At 44.8% G+C, this 17,328-nt stretch overlaps 1 protein-coding gene across 1 annotated transcript in view; it reads right to left on the bottom strand.

The window, feature by feature from the left end:
- The window catches only part of GLRA1 (glycine receptor alpha 1), an 87,147-nt gene that overhangs the window by 37,868 nt on the left and 31,951 nt on the right, over positions 1 to 17,328 (bottom strand). Inside the window, exons 2-3 of the mRNA XM_061424109.1 lie at positions 10,554 to 10,681; positions 4,968 to 5,035 (exon numbers count right to left, since the gene is read on the bottom strand). Of these exons, the coding sequence (XP_061280093.1) occupies positions 4,968 to 5,035; positions 10,554 to 10,681 (196 nt within the window). The remainder of the gene's footprint in view (positions 1 to 4,967; positions 5,036 to 10,553; positions 10,682 to 17,328) is intronic.

Consider the following 17,328-nt stretch of genomic DNA (forward strand, 5'->3'; position numbering starts at 1 on the left):
CACCCTACTTATTTAACTTCTGTGCCAAGTACATCATGTGAAATGCCAGGCTGGATGAATCCCAAGCTGGAATCAAGATTGGTGGGAGAAATATCAACAACCTCAGCTATGTAGATATGGGCTTCCCCAGTGGCTCAAGTGGTAAAGAATCTACCTGCAATGCAGGAGACCTGGGTTTGATCCCTGGGTCGGGAAGATCCCCTAGAGAAAGAAATGGCTACCCACTCCAGTATTCTTCCCTGGCAGGCTACAGTCCACTGGGTTGCAAAGAGTCAGGCACAACTGAGCGATGAACATTTTCAGATACGCAGATGATACCACTCTAATGGCATAAAGTGAAGAGGAACTAAAGAGCATCTTGATGAAGGTAAAAGAGGAGAGTTAAAAAGCTGGCTCAAAACTCAAAATTCAAAAAACTAGGATCATAGCATCTGGTGCCATCACTTTATGGCAAATAGAAGGGGAAAAAGTAGAAGCAGTGACAGATTTTATTTTGTTGGGCTCCAGAATCACTGCAGATGGTTGACTGCAGTCATTAAATTAAAAAACACTTGCTCTGGAAAGAAAACTGGCAAACCTAGACAGCATGTTGCAAAGCAGAGACATCACTTTGTCAACAAAGGTCCATAGAGTCAAAGCTATAATTTTTCCAGTACTCATATATGGATGTGACAGTCGAACCATAAAGAAGGCTGAGTGCCAAAGAATTGATGCTTTTGAGTTGTGGTGCTGGAGAAGACTCTGGAGAGTCCCTTGGACTGCAAGAAGATCAAACCAGTCAATCCTAAGGAAATCAACCCTGAATATTTATTGAAAGGATTGATGCTGAAGCACCAATAATTTGGCCACCTGATGTGAAGAGCTGACCCATTGGAAAAGACCCTAATGCTGGGAAAAGACCCTAAAGATTGAGGGCAGGAGGAAAAGGGGGCAGCAGAATATCAGATGGTTAGGTAGCACGGCCAACTCAATGGACATGAATTTGCGCAAACTCCAGGAGATAGTGGAGGACAGAGTAGCCTGGTGTGCTACAGACTATGAGATCACAGAGCTGGACATGACTTAGTGACTAAACAACACAAATGGAGATAACATGTCCTGCCTCATGGGGGTTGTTGTGAGGTGTAAATAAGATGATACACATGGAGTGCTCTGCATAATGCCTGACACACAGTAGCATTTAACGTGTGGTCATTGCCCTTTTTTGTGTTCCATATTAATACAAGTCTGTAGTCTTGCTTTTGAATGCAATCTTGTTTTCTAAGCATATTCTGAGTGACAAGGAAATAGGCTTGAATGGGAAAGTGATCCAGAGGGTTTGGTTGGTGGGATCTAGGGGAGAAAGAAGCTGCAGGGGAGTGGAGCTCTTGGCCATTGCAAGGCGGCCTGGACCTGGGCTTCTGTGGCACCCAGTGCGTGCTGTGTGACCTTGCTCAGTCAGTGTCACCACTCTAGACATTGGACTCCCTTTCAGTAAAATAAAGACTGACTTAGTTTCTTAGCAGTTTTTCTACCTTTGAGATTTTAGGTTTTCTCCTGAATTATCTGCAATGTATATTAAACACATATTGATAATTAAGAACCCCATAGGAAAAAAAAAATCACCGTATTACTGAATGTGGAAGCCAGAAAATGACAACTCTACTTTGGATTAACTTTAGTTAATAAAGACAAAACTGTGTCAGCTGTGGCCCATTCCCAAAGAAGTACCTCACTGCCAGTCCTTCATGTTCTGTCTAAACATTATTTATCTCTGCCCCAGGCAGCCATCTCTCTGGGCTCCTCCCCTCGTTGGTTACCTCCATTTTCAGTACTATTTTCTCCTGAGCCATGCTGAGCCTGGCATGATTTGAGGTTGGGTTTCCACTTTGGATAACACTTAGGTTGCTGCTTAAGTGTGTTTGTGGGCCTGGGGTCCCTCAGTTTCCCATGTCTGTGCTCTTCAACCATTCTGTCTTTTTACATATCTTTTTCTTGGGGATGGTTTCCTGGCAGTTGTGAGAATTGGACCCTATTTCCTGCTTGGTCACTAACTAGTTCTGGGATGGGGGTGTCTCCAAATCTCCATTTCCTCAGCTGTACACTGGGGAGCATTGTGTCTGCCAAGTCTGCTTTATAGAGTGGTTTTCAGAGCAAGTGTTTGGTGAAGGAATGAAGTGAGAGAACAAATGTGAAAGCTGTTGAAAATGCCAAGTGGCATCTGAAATAAGAACTACCATCCGTTGTGTGTGTCCTTTGTGTCTGACCCTGTGCTCAGCGCTTCCATGCCTCATCTGCCAGTCCTCACACAGTCCCAGGTGGATGCTCTTGGTCCCCTGCTCTATGAAGGAGGAGGCTGACGTAGGCTACCTTGTGCGTGTCCACAGAGCTGAGTCTCAGATTTCGTCCGGGCACGAAAGACTATGTCCTGATTGCTATACTGTCTCTGTAGAAAGCATATGTAGCAGGAATAAAGTCTGAAGAGGTAGACAGGATATACTGGAGAAGGGAAAACTAAGGCTCAGAGAACTCAAGGAATTGCTCAGGATCACACAACTAATCTGGGGTGACTTTGGGGCTTCAGTGCCCAGAGCCCCCATCATTGCCCCCATCATTCTCATCATCGTCATTGGAAACAGTAAGAGCACTTACAAAGCATTTACTCTGAGAAATGCTTTCCTGTTTATAATTTCCATCCATAATAACTTCAGGAGGCAAAAGAAATTAACTGGGTGAAGTAGTATGACATTAATCACCCCTGGGATTTTACAGACAACGAAGTTGAGGCTTAAAGATAACAAAGCAACTCAGCCTCTTACATAAAGTGAGTGAATCCAGGTTTCCTTCAGAGCCTCAGCTTTTAACCACCATGCAAAACAAGAGCAAACCACCACTCCATTAGTAATCTGTAATAAGGAAATAGATTTCCATGCGACTGTTATAGGAAAGCAGGGGTGGGCTTGGAGTGCAGATGCGTACACCTGTCTCAAATAACCAAGTTCCTTACGTAACGGGGTCATATGTAAACCGTTACTTGGTTTGATAACTCTTTACCATTTTGGAAGAAGAGTGGAAGTTTCAACATTTGCCACACGCACTATGAGTGATGCAGATGTCCGTGCATGTCTGGTCTGGAGGGAGAAGAACAGCAGAGGGCTTCACTAGGAGCTCTGAGAAGGCATCCATTCACAGGGTGGGACGACTTGGCTTTTGGACCTGGAGGTCCAGTGAAAAGCAACCATGCTTGTTCTAGTAGATAGGCGGGACAATCTCCACGTGGAGATTAAAGGCCTGTTAGTTTTAGGGACTTTGATTGCTTGATTTGACCATATTAAAACAGACCTCTCCGCAAAAGGATAGATTTTGGATCATTTGCCCCATGACATATAGAACTCAGCAATTTTTGCCAATCTGGGACTAAAAAGTTAGATCTAATTGGTATAAATATTTCAGACCAAATAATGGTTTGAATCAACAGACAATATATCAGATTTGGCTTACTTATTTAAAAAAAATTACTGAATACCTGTTATTAAATCACTGTGCCAGGTGCTGAGGTTACCACAGGAAATGAGACAAGATTCTGGCCCCCAAAGAACTGAACTACATTCCAGTGAGAGGAGGGACACACGGGCAGATGGTGAGAGTGTGAGAATGCACGGCCAGCGCATTCAATGGGGATTGCAGCACACGTCGTGAGAACAGGTAGAAGGAACCCATCCTAGCATTAGGTCAGCGCACATATGAACTTAAACACGTGTACATGCGTGTTAAGAGTGTGAAGGCTTCCTGTGGCGGTCATCCTAAGCAGGGAGTTAAGAATCTGAGGGTTGGCAATGGAAAGGAAGCTGGAGTGGGGGCCCTGGGCGGAGGCCTCCGCAGCATCAAGAGAAGGCTGGAAACCAGAGAGCAAGCACCTCCCGGGTGGAGAAGGCTGAGCAATTCCATTCATCCAGAATGGGAAGTGAGAGGGAAGAGATGCAGCCAACCAGAATCAGAGGGGCCTTGCAAGCTTGATGCTGAAGGTGAGGGGGCTCTGGGGGAGGTGTTAAAGCAGGGGACCAGTGTGGTTAGGTATGTATCTTAGAAAGACCACAGTGTGAGGAAGAATAGATTGGAGGGGGCAGGAGGCAAGTTGGGGACACTTTGCAGTAATGTGAGCAAGGCACCGTGGCACCCTGAGCTAGACTAGAGGCAGGTGGGCATCCAGGGATGGATGGTTTAGAGGATTTGAAGGCAGTAACATCTATAGGACTTGGTGATTGACTGACTGCTTCTCACTCTGCTCATAAAGAGTTGATTTGAGGCCGCTTTAATTGTTTTCTCACAAGCTTTATTGCACCCTTCAAAACAAGTACAATTGAATTTTTGTTTTCAAGCATTGAGAAAAATATTTTAAAGTAGATTACATTTATTTATAATTATTAACATAAGATTTACTCCTTGCAGAAATTAGAAAAAATATAAAAGTACTGAAGGATATGAAATCCTCCATAAGACGATGATTCAGGGATAACTGCTATTAACATTTTGGTTGTTTTTCCTTCTAGAATTTTTTCTACTCTAACAGATATATTTTAAAATTTTAATTGTGGGAATTTTTAAATATATACAAACATAGAAGAATCAACCAAGTATACCCATCTCAGCTTGTATAACCTGTCTTTTGCTATTCTACAGCTGAATTTTACACTTACAAGCAGGTCTTTATATTTTCTTTTAATCTAAAACTTTCACCTCTTGATAGAATTTTGCTTTTGTAATCCTGAGTGTTTAGCATGTGCTAGCCCCCTAGCTCCTTGGTCATTTTCAGATATATGTCTTCACTCAAAACATTGAACAGGACAGTAAAAATGTCCAAATCCCATGAAACCCTGAAAAACACCAGATTTCCCACTTCTTTGAGCAAGACCAGTACAGAGGGTAAATATTTCAGGGGGAGAGATCTCCCAGGCAGTAAGTAGCAGCCTGTGTTCTGACTCACTCACCATAGTTGTCTCAGCAATGGAACCGAAGCTGTTGATGAAAATGTTGCAGCTGACATTCACTGGGGGACCTGCCAATTAAAAGAGATTCTTGCTTAGCTCCATGGCCATGAAAAAAATCCCCCAGACGAGACCCATTCATGAAATGCTGAATTTAGGTATAGATCCCCTTTGGCGGAGGAGACCCTGACTTGTCCTCCACCCCACTCTTAGGCAGCAGGGACTCGTAGCCACATCATTATGCCAGATTCCCAGGTCCCCAAGTGAGCACCAGGTACAGAACACCAGAGGCTGAGATGTACTTTCATTAACACGAGATGATTCATCATCCTGCCATATGGTTGAAATGCCTTCCCCAAACCCCACCGGCTGCCTTCTAATTTGTGGCTGAAATGTATTTACAGCTACAACATTTGGAGGCCATCTTGGGAATTGCAAGAAACAGCAAGTTCCTTGCCTTGAACTTCTGAACCAAGAATGATTGTCTGAAAGGGCGTTGATGGGAATTACCAGCTGAGGAATCCAGAGGGAACCTCAAGGGAAGTCCATAAGTCTTTGGTAAATACTTTCCAAGCAAGCTTTTTGAATCCTACTGCAAGGGTAGGAAAGAAGAGGAGGATTATTTGCCCTTTGGAATCTCGTTGCTAGCAGGACCTTTGTCCAATTGAAGCCCAGTCTCTTCATTTTGTACAATTAGTTACCATTAACTGAGCAGGATTTTCTGTTGCACTGAGAGTGTTACTAATGTTATCTCATTGTATCCTCTCAGTAGCTCCATGAGAAGACAAGGTTATTCCCATTATTTTACAGACGTGGAAGCAGGCTCAGAGAGGCTGTTTGTCCACAGCCACACAGCTAGTAAACGGTCAAGCCTGAGTTCAGATTGGTCTAATTCTGAAGCTAGTGGTTTTAATGACTATACTTTTGGAGAGAGGTTCAGAGAAAGGAAGGGGCATGCTCAAGATCATAATGTGGCAAAATCCAGGATTTTAAGCACTGGGTTTCCACTCATGCTGGCAAGAGGGCCAGTATAAAATAACCAGGAAAGAATGTGAGGCCGTGGGTAAAAGTTATATAAACAGTAAGAGTCCAGGTGTGAGAGAGGTTCTGAAGAGCGAGGCATTAGGGAAGCCCTTGTGAAGGTGATGATGACCTTGAGCTGATTTTGAAGGGGGTTCAGACTTGGATAACAGGTTATGATCCTTCACTTGAAAATGGCAACATGCCATTTGTAAATTTTTTCCAGGTCCACTTTCTGGTTGATCCCCATGAGGTCCTGAGGTAGGCAGGGCAAAATTATTGTTGCTAGGTCCCTCTAGCAATGAGATTCCCAGCTTCATAATAGAGCAGAGAACTTTAGTAGCTCACCTGGGCTTCTGTACCCAGCAAGTGGTGGAGCCAGGACTTGAATCCAAGTTTTCTTATACCCACTCCTCTCTGTTCATCTTGAAAAATTAGCCCAAGCATTTCACCAAACTCAGCCAAGATTCTTTTCTTTTCAGAAATCCTAGGGTATAGAAAGGGACTCAATCCTGCTGTGAGGATCCAGGCTTTCCTTCCAAGGGCTTGCCAGGATCCCTGTGTTTGAGACACAGCCCCAGACTCTCACTGGCTCTTTCTCTGAGGCATGCCCCTTCCCTTTTCTGGAATGCAATTTCCCCATCGACTTGGGAGAGTAGATCTTGATCTGGGCAGTCATTCTCAGCTCCATGGGTTTGGAATTCCCTTATGGAAGCTCTCAGTTGAATTACAAGGTTACTGTATAGGATTGCAGGGCTGGAGTGTTTCTGAAGGATCACTTAACCAACCGTTTCTCAAACTGAGGTGCAGACGTAGAATCACCTGGGGAACTTGTTAAACTACAGACTCCTCAGCCCAACCCCAGACCCAGTGAACCCAAATCTGTAGGGATTTAGCCCAGAGTTTATTGTTTAATGAGTGGCCTGAGTGATCCTCATGCAGAGCTGGGTTTAGGAACCACTGGTACTCATTCAGGGCTGAGCGCTTGATCACCTCTAGCAGTGGGGAACTCATTTCATCTCAAGCAGCACTTTCCATAGTTGGATAGCTCTGCCTGCTAAAAATTTTTTCCTTATGCTGAGCAGAAATCTGCCTTCTTGGTCACTTTCACCAGAACAAAGGCTCATTAGGGTTCCCCCCCAGCTCCTCATTTAGACTCAGATACAGGTTTCTCTTTTCATTTAGCCTCATACCATTAAGATGCCCCAAAGAGTTACTGCCTGTGCCTTGAAATGACGTGCACAGAGTTCCCACCCAGGCCCTGCCAGTATCTGGTGCTGTGACTCCCATATAAATTAGATCCTGATTTATGTGTGCGAGAGGGCGCCAGCCAAAAGGACCTCATGGGGAGGTGTGGTTCATTGAAATAAATCTGAAATTAAATTATCCTCAAGAAAATTACAATCTGGCTGCCTTTGGCAGCAGTGTAATGTATATATTTCATTAAATATTAAAGTTTAATTTTGGTCTTGTGTGTATGTTTGCATTGGGCCGTGCCCTCGATCCTGGGAGCCATTGTGATACACAGAGTCTTAGCGAAGATACAGCATATCAAAGCTGGCAGGGCCTGGTTCTCCTGGATCATTTCACAGATGCAGAAACAGAGGCCCAGAAGCGTCAAGTGATTTACTGTGGGTCACAGACATCAGGTAACTAGTAAGAGGGTTAGAATCCAGTTTTTGAGCGCTCTACTTCAGTGTTAGGATTTTCACTGCCACTGTATTCTGCAGAGCCCACTCTCCCCAGCACGCATATCTTCAGACGAAACTGTTGAGTGATTCATCACTCTGTGGGGTCCTCAAACAAGGCAGGCCCCTTCCTGTTGTCTTGGGGTCATAGGGGCCTACTCTGCCTGGCCTTTACAGGAGCTCTGTAGTTTGTGGGGGGCTTTTGGGACATGTGAAAGGGGCCGTGGGGCTCAGAAGCAGGAGGTACCCTGCAATCAATGTTTCAGCCCTCACCACAAGGGAAAGTAGAGATCTTGCTCCTCTTCACCTGGGGTGGGGTTCCAAGAAGATGTGCTTTGCTCAGAGCCCAAGTCAGAGGAGATTATAGGGGGTTGAGATAGTGTAGGGTTGGGAAAGGCCCAAGGGATTGTCTTGTCCGGTATGTTTTGGGTCCGAGTGTTTGGAATAATGTTTTCAGGTTGGGGAGGGAAAGGGCCCTGATTCAATGGTTATGTCCACCGCTATGTAAGTAAGTAAATAAATAAATGAATCAGGCAGTAAGCAACTAAATAAATCACTAGCATTAGACAGAATTGAGTCAGAGCAGCTAGCTGGGTTAAAGTCCCCAGTCTTGGCAGCATGACTTGGGTAAGTCACTTAATTATTCTACATAGCCTATTTTTCGGAGAAGGCAATAGCACCCCACTCCGGTACTTTTGCCTGGAAAATCCCATGGATGGAGGAGCCTGGTAGGCTGCAGTCCATGGGGTTGCTAGAGTCGTCAGACACGACTGAGCGACTTCACTTTCACTTTTCACTTTCATGCATTGGAGAAGGAAACGGCAACCCACTGCAGTGTTCTTGCCTGGAGAATCCCAGGAACGGGGAAGCCTAGTGGGCTGCCGTCTATGGGGTTGCACAGAGTCGAACATGACTAAAGCGACTTAGCAGCAGCAGCAGCATATTTTTAGGGTCATTTGCTCATGCGTTCATTTATGATGGGTTTACTGTGGGCCTTCTATGTGCCAAGTACAGTGATACGCACAAAGGATAACTAGCACATGAAACTCGGAGGCCCCTATGTTCAGCAGGTGGACAAGACCAAGGCACTTCTACTCAGCCTGGAGTTCTGAAGGAGCCCACGAGGGGGCGCTGGGGGACGGAATTGCTGAAAACTGCGAAGCTGCAGATGCAAACTGGTGGTCAGTTTTCTCTGATGTGTTTGATTTGGCCAATGGTGTTTCCCAACGATATGGTTTAGCTGCCAACTTGGAAGATTTCACATAAACCCCTGACTTAAGTCTCATCTGGGAAGGCACGCCACCCAGGGCCTGCTTCCTACCTGGCGGGAACCTGGCTGCCCTTAGCAGAGCGTGTACTTTCTGGTTCTCTCTGCTTACCCCCATCCTATTTCAGTTGTGCGCCCTACCTGCTGGGGCCCTCTGGGTGTTTGAGACCGTGACTCTGGTGAAGGGCTTATATGCCGACTCACTGTCTTTGAGGGAAGAAAGGTGGTGTTCAATCCTGGAAGAGAATGGCCTCAGGAGTGAGGTGCTGGGGAGCAAGAGCACCTCGACATCAACAGGTGTGGGAACTGGGCCCCCACACAAGCCTCAGTGCACTTCCCAGCCTGTTTTCCATTTGCAGAGCGCTCTGAGAAGGGGACTTGGAGGGTGGGGGGTTGAGGGAGCCGATACTAGGAAGCTGTTAACAGCTGTCACATCTCTTGTTCGGTCTTGGATTTGAGCCAAAAGGAACAGCAAGGAAGGGCATCTGGAATCAAGGATTGATCAGAGGGTTGGCTGTGGGTCTTTGAAATAAGATTTTTGCAGGGGTGCTGGGAGGAAGGCAGGGTGCACAGGCTCCCAAGGAGGTCCTCAAGTCTGCGCATGCAGAAACCTGCCCAGCAGTTAGAGGTGGATGGTTACAGTTTCCTGAGGCATCAGTGGATGACAGGAACTGGCCCCTCTTGTTGTAAGACATAAGAGCTCAGAGGACTGTGAGCCAGAAGAAGCTTCTCAGATCACTTCATTTGTGGTTAATAAATGGGCCACCCATAAGGGCATATCTGGCTCCCAAACATGTTTTGCTTGTATTTACATGTGTTAGGTTTCAGGAAGTTTCTCCTAAATCTTGACTTGTGGCTTTTCTTGGACTTTTGGATGGTCAGGCAGCACAAGACCCGCAGTCCTGTACGGTGACGAGGGACTGGGGGGACGGAAGGGCTGCCTACTTTCCAGGGACCTGCAGCACTATTTTTTTGCATATTTCTACCACCCCCCTATTATCTTACTAGGCACTTGAAATTGTGGCTCTTATTAAGTGAGAGTTCCAAAATTATTTGTTATTCCAGGGGAAGCTTTCAGTGGATGAACTGTAGTTAGAAGCTTCTCATCTAAGACAAATAAAAGTACAGCTGCTTGGGGGAGAAGCAAGGTGGGGGACTTGCTCGTGTCTTCTGTTTCTCTCTTTTGGGACACAGGGAAGAAGCGCCAGGACTCCATGAGGCACAGTGTAAAAACCACAGAGATAGCCTGCTCCATCCCTGCCCAGGCCAGGAGACTGAAACCGGGAAAAAGGAAGAGGCTTATCTAAGCTCAGAGAATAAGTTTGTACCCAAAGCGAAACCTGAACTCATTTCTCTACATTCTGCGTTCATTGCTTGTCCATTAGTAAAGCTAGCAAGTGGGTTTAGTTCCCATACTGACACAGGCAACCAGAGATCCTGTTGAGTTGTACTCTCCGAGGCTTTGTTTGGCCTTGGTGAATTGACTAATAGTATCTGCCTTAGGGGTAGAGAAAAGAGTCATGGAATTCATACCATCTGCATACAATTCAGTGGGCTTGCTGCCACAATCTGGGAAAGCAGATCCCTGGGGCTCTGAAAGGCAAGATTATCTACCTTTGAAATTGGGCCTGATCCTGGCATCGTATCCAGAAGTCCTCCCCATGAGTTTATCCAGGAAATCGGACGGTGACATGGGCTTGGAAGCAGACCGAGCAGCTTCAGCCTCCTTGGAAGCAGCAAGACTAAGAAAGGAAAGAGGAGGTAGATGGTTAATGAGGGCTTTTCTCATACTGAGATCAGATCCCAGCCTTGCTCAGCCCAGTTCTAGGAACCACTGGAGAAGTAGGTAATATGGGTCCTTAATGAGGTAAGGCCCAGGCTACCTTGTTTATCCAGCCCAGGTATCAGCCTGCATGGGATCCTGGCAGGTGGCCGAGAGTGTCTGATTGATGCTAAGAAACTGCTGATTCTTTTAAGGCTGCATCTCTAAGGTTTTGGGCAATCACCCTTGACTGCTGGTTTCCCTGGGAGAGGAGACTGAAGGGATAACTTCCCACGAGGCCCAGCCCTGTGTTTTGGGAGCCTATACTTTCAGAGGTCCATGGAACAGTGCAGCCAGAAAAAATCTTAGAGATCAAGTAGTCCAGCCTTTTTGGGCTTCCCTAGCTGCTCGGTGGTAAAGGATCCTCCTGCCAATGCAGGAGATGTGGGTTCGATCCCTGGGTCAGGAATATCCCCTGGAGGAGGAAATGGCCACCCATTCCAGTATTCTTGCCTGGGAAATCCCATGGACACAGGAGCCTGGCAGGTTACAGTCCATGGGGCTGTAAAAGAGTCAGGCATGACTGAGTGACTAAACAACAACAACAGTCCAGTCTTTCCCCAAAGTTTCTCTTCAGAATGAGCTGCTAATTTTTTTTTTTTTTTTTTTTTAAAGAAGATGCCCAAGTCAAATGCATTTGGGAACACAAATAGAACCAGGCGTCTTTACCTTGGGTCTTCTCAGAACCTTTGACAAACTTAGATGCTTATACTTATGGGACTCTCTCAAAACACTTTCAAAAATGCTTTCTCAAAAACACTCTCAAAAAAGTTTCAAAACACTTTCAAAAAACTGAGACACAGCTAGTGAAGGAGATGTAGGTTCCAGGTAAATCAGGGGTCACTTGCCTGGATGTAGCCAGAATTGGGGGATTTGAAATCAAACTGGGGATGCTTCACATTGTTTCTGTCACCCTGCCCCCACAGCAAAGCAGTTTTAGGTGTTCCTTTGTACTGTAGTACGTAGTACAAATGACTGAGGTCTAAGAACAGGGGCCCTTCCCCTGCCATACTCTCTGGGGGCATGCACATGTCTAGAACAGTCAAGATTGGAAGCTGAAGGGTTGATGATCAATTATTTCTGTTGCTTTGGGTGACTGAGCTTCCCTGACCTGAAATGATTATATCCAGGAGATAGTTGGAAGCTGGTGCAGCCCCACTGTGTGTGCTCTGGGGCTTGTATGCTGGCGGAGGTGCATGTGTAGAGATGCATGTGTGTGTCGCAAAAAATGAGAGCTTCTGTCACCTGGCCAAGCTGGATGTGGTGTTCCCCAAGGATTTGCGCTGCCTCTTGTGTTCTTTGCCGTGGATCCTTTTCTGGTGTCAGCGTTGTCGCTGTCTAAGTGGTCCCCTCTAATGGATGGCCCTCATAGCCCTGTCTCCACCCTGTCTTTTCCCACCGGCCCCCTTTCTTCATTTGCAGACACCTGGGGCGCATGTCCATCTGGATGTCCTGCCAAGCCATGCCTCAAGTGCATTCCAAACCAGATGCTGCAGCTTCCTTCCCAAGCTTCCTTCCCAAAGTTGCCCTGGTGGCACTGACGTCTTCCCGTTCTCTAGGACCAGATGCTTTAGGATCATCTTGTCTGTGTCCCTTCCCCTGCCACGTCCCCTCACTCACTGGGGCCTTTCCAGCCATGCAGGTGTCATGACTGTGCTATCTTTTTGGAAGTTACTCGTGTTTGTGTTCCGAGACCAGCAATTGTGGTGGGGTGCCTTCATTGTCTGTTTATTTAATCTTCTACTGTGTCTACCATGGTATGTCTCACACTTACTTGGTGCTCAATAATGGCTGAATGAATGAAACAATATTTTAATTAATTAGTCAAATATCTTGGTTAGTAGGAAGTATTCAGAAATATTCATGTATGGATTAGCAATTTTAGAATAAGTAGACTATTATACTCACTAATGAAAAATAGTGAAAATAATCAGTTATTCCTTTGAAGTTTCAGAAAATTTTCTAGGATGGTTGCACTCATGCTTAGTAATCTGAAGATTCCTTATTCATATCCTAAAGGGCTCTTTTTAAAAGATTTCTTAATTGAAGAATAATTGCTTTACAGAATTTTGTGGTTTTCTGTCATACATCAGCAAGAATCAGCCATAGGTACACCCATGTCCCCTCCCTCCAGGGCCTCCCTCCCATCTCCCTTCCCATCCCACTATTCAGCCTGTCACAGAGCCCCTGTTTGAGTTCCCTGAGTCACACAGCAAATTCTCACTGGCTATCTATTTTATATATGGTATTGTAAATTTCTATGTTACTCTCTCCATACATATCCCCTTCTCCCTCCTCTCCTCCCGCCATGTACATAAGTCTGTTCTCTATGTCTGATTCTCCATTGCTGCCCTGAAAATAAATTCATCAGTGCCATCTCTTTAGATTCCATATATATGGGTCAGTATACGATATTTACATTTCTCTTTCTGACTTACTTCTCTCCGTTTAATATGCTCTAGCTTCTTCTACCTCATTAGAATGGATTCAAATGCTTTCCTTTTTATGGCTGAGTATAAGATCCAACCAGTCCATCCTAAAGGAGGTCAGTCCTGAGTGTTCATTGGTAGGACTGATATTGAAGCTGAAACTCCAATACTTTGGCCACCTGATGCGAAGAGCTGGCTCATTGGAAAAGACCCTGATGCTGGGAAAGATTGAGGGCAGGAGGTGAAGGGGATGACAGAGGATGAGATGGTTGGATGGCATTACCAACTCAATGGACATGGGTTTGGGTGAACTCCGGGAATTGGTGATAGACAGGGAGGCCTGGAGTGCTGCAGTTCATGGGGTTGCAAAGAGTCAGACACGACAGAGCGACTGAACTGAGCTGAGTATTCCATTGTATATGTGTACCACAGCTTCTTTATCCATTCATCTGTTGATGTACATCTAGGCTGTAAAGGGCTTGTTTTGATGGAAAGAATAAGGGACAATGCATTATACTGTTTTTACAAGTGTGAGTATAGATGTTTGTGAGTTTGTGTGATGTGGGCAGGTTTCTAGCTGTGATGAATATGCATGTTTTGTTTATAAATGGATGGATGTGGGTGGATGTGTGGGGACTAGGGTGTGTATGAGGGATTGTGTTACATAGAAACTCTGTACGGAGAAACGCTGGGCTGGATGAAACACAAGCTGGAATCAAGATTGGTGGGAGAAATATCAATAACCTCAGATATGCAGATGACACCACCCTTATGGCAGAAAGCGAAGAAGAACTAAAGAGCTTCTTGATGAAAGTGAAAGAGGAGAGTGAAAAAGTTGGCTTAAAGCTCAACATTCAGAAAACGAAGATCATGGCATCCAGTCCCATCATTTCATGGCAGATAGATTGGGATAAAGTGAAAACAGTGAGAGACTTTATTTTGGGGGCTCCAAAATCACTGCAGATGGTGACTGCAGCCACAAAATTAAAAGATGCTTACTCCTTGGAAGGAAAGTTATGACCAACCTTGACAGCATATTTAAAAGCAGAGACATTACTTTGCCTACAAAGGTCCATCTAGTCAAGGCTATGGTTTTTCCAGTAGTCATGTATGGATGTGAGAGTTGGACTATAAAGAAGGTTGAGACCAAAGAATTGATGATTTTGAATTGTGGTGTTGGGTTTTGGAGAAGACTCTTGAGAATCCCTTGGATTGCAAGGAGATCAAACCAGTCCACCCTAAAGGAAATCAGTCCTGAATATTCATTGGAAGGACTGATGTTGAAGCTGAAACTCCAATACTTTGGCCACCTGGTGTGAAGAACTGACTCACTGGAAAAGACCCTGATGCTGGGAATGATTGAAGGAAGGAGGAGAAGGGAATGACAGAGGATGAGATGGTTGGATGGCATCACTGACTCAATGGACATGAGTTTGAGGGAGTTGGTGATGGACAGGGAGGCCTGGCGTGCTGCAGTCTATGGGGTCACAAAGAGTTGGACACGACTGAGCAACTGAACTGAAGTGAACTGTGTTACATAGATTTGGATATACAAAAATATGAAGACCTGTGTTCCTGTCAAAGTGTGTTGTTAAGAGTGATATTTAGTATGGGTGTTTTTGTGTGTACATATAGCAACCCACTCTAGTATTCTTGCCTGGAGAATCCCATGGATGGAGGAGCCTGGTGGTCTATAGCCCATGGGGTCGCAAAGAGTTAGACACGACTGAGCGACTTAACTTTCACTTTCATGGCATGTATGTAGACATGGGGTACAGGGTGTGAAAATGTCAAATGCCTTTGTGGCTGTACGTGTGTGGTATATATATTGTATGTGTGTGTTACTGAATTGTACTGTCACATGTAATATAGAATGGTTCATAAAGAGTGAAAAGAACAGATGATTTGGAATCAATCCTGTCCCAGTCATTTACTGGCTGTGTGACCATGGGAACATTACCTAACGTCTCTAAACTGCAGTTGCCTGATACACCAAAAGTGCTGCACAAGGAGTCACTGAGGTAGCACAGGTAAAAAATGGCAAAGATGGGTCTTGGTTCACTGCTGGCACTCAGTCTACTGTCTTGCTCTTCCATTACCGTGTGTGTGTGTGTGTGTGTGTGTGGCAGTTGAGAGTCAGTCTGGAGTTTCTCCTGGTCTCACTGCTGCTTTCAGCTGCACTGTAGCCCCTGCATGACTTGGAAGTCCTGCCAAACGCCTTCCGTGGCCTTACTTTACCATAGTCCCAGCTTTTTCTCCATTCAGCACCAGACCCATGGCTTCTGTGTGACTCTGGTGTGACAAAGGGAACCACGGGCACATAACCGGTGATTTATGACTTCACTGCTGCTATGATTCACTTCTCGAACCACTCCAGGAGTGGCAGTTATGAAGCTTTCATAAGCTCCTATCCTCTCTCAGCCCCTCCCCTCAGATAATAAGGTTTGGGAACGTGGTCCTCTCTCCTAGCTGTTACTATAGCATAAGACTTCTTTTGCCCTCAGGCCTCTTTCATAATCCTGAATCCCATTAGGCAGTACAGTGAGAAAATGAATTTGCCCCAAAATATTCCCTACCATTTGCTGTTAGCAAAATATGCCATTTAATATCTGAATCCTCCCCAAGCTGCAGCATCTTCTGATTATCCTAGCTCATACGTCTGCAGCAAGGCACTTACAGTCTGGTCACCTGGCCTTTGACTCACCAACAGTCCTTGTATGGTGAACTGAACTGGTGGGAACTGAGACTCTGAGAAATTAACTGGCCTCACATCACACAGCCCTTGAGTAAGGGAAAAGATTAGAACTCACATTTTCAAGCCCCGCTTCTTCCAAATGCTATGACGTATAGGAAAAACTTTTGTAAACTATGAAGAATATAAATCATGATAGTAGGTGGTGTTACTACTTGTTTTGAAGCTCTGTTGTATTGTTACAGCCAAGAAAATCAAAACCTGTGTCTGACCCCTGGCAATCCCCGTACACACTCTGAATTTACCACACTTGAAACTGGGGAAGAAGTAGTGTGGCTTAGCAAATAAATGCGTCTCTGTTTTGTTAGGTGGCTCACAGTAGAATTCTTGGAAATTTTGAGATTCTCTAGTCTAGCCCCTCCCATGTATCATGGTTTCTTGGAACACTGACAGTTTTTTCCGAGTTTTTTTTTTTTTAATCATTTCTACTATTAGTCACTTTAAAGTTTTCATTGCATTGACATGTACGTTTTGAAGGCTTTATCTTGTTTTCTGTGTATATTTCTAATCATCTTGAAAATTCATAGTTTCGGTCACAGTAATGTCAGATGTTGAAATATTTATACTTATTTAAAAGTGGATATGGAGGTGATATGTTTTAAATATTTGTTATTTAGGGAAAAAAGTTCTCCTTGAATTATCTCACTTCTTTAAAAAGAAAGGTAACTTTGTATTTCACTCTTCACAAATGAAAAACCAGTATTACTTGCCGTAATAGAGGACAACCATAGCAGTGAATACAATGAAAACAAAACAGAAAGAGAAGAGTTTAAAATCCTAGTTAAATTCTGTTGCTGGCTGACATCCCGAACCTGAGATCTGCCTTCAGTTCCAAAAGAAGATCAGCGAGTGCTGGAAAGGTGTTAGAGACACGGTAACACCCAATGGAGACTTTCTTCCTGGGATAATGCAAATGACTGAAATGATGATTCTAGGTTATTATTATGTTTTGAACCACCTAAAATCGCCTCCCATCCCTTACTGCCCTCGTCCAAAATGTCTCTAATTCTTTTTCTGATACATCCTCCATTTGAATGTCAAATAGCCACGCCTTTCCACTTGATGATCATTGTACATTTCTGGCTATATTTAGACAGCACGTTTTGCACAGAATTATTTCTAGGGCCCCCTCAAGTAAATCTGTGCTTTGCGCCTCTGTGCGGAGAAAATAGGCATCCAGGGGCCCTTTATGCACGTTTGCAGCCACTGCCTCTGGTGAGCTTAAGCCTTTGCTTGTAGATAGTGAGGGACTGGACGCAGAGGCTGGGAGTGAGTACGAGAAATGAAATACTTGATTGTTAGGATTTGCTGACCCTATGAAAGTATTTGGAAATGATGCAAATTGTTTCAGGGATTACTGAGATGTAATGTGGTGAATCAGACTTG

This window comes from Bos javanicus, chromosome 7 (genome assembly GCF_032452875.1).
Source record: "Bos javanicus breed banteng chromosome 7, ARS-OSU_banteng_1.0, whole genome shotgun sequence".
In the NCBI taxonomy this organism is placed as follows: Eukaryota; Metazoa; Chordata; class Mammalia; order Artiodactyla; family Bovidae; genus Bos; species Bos javanicus.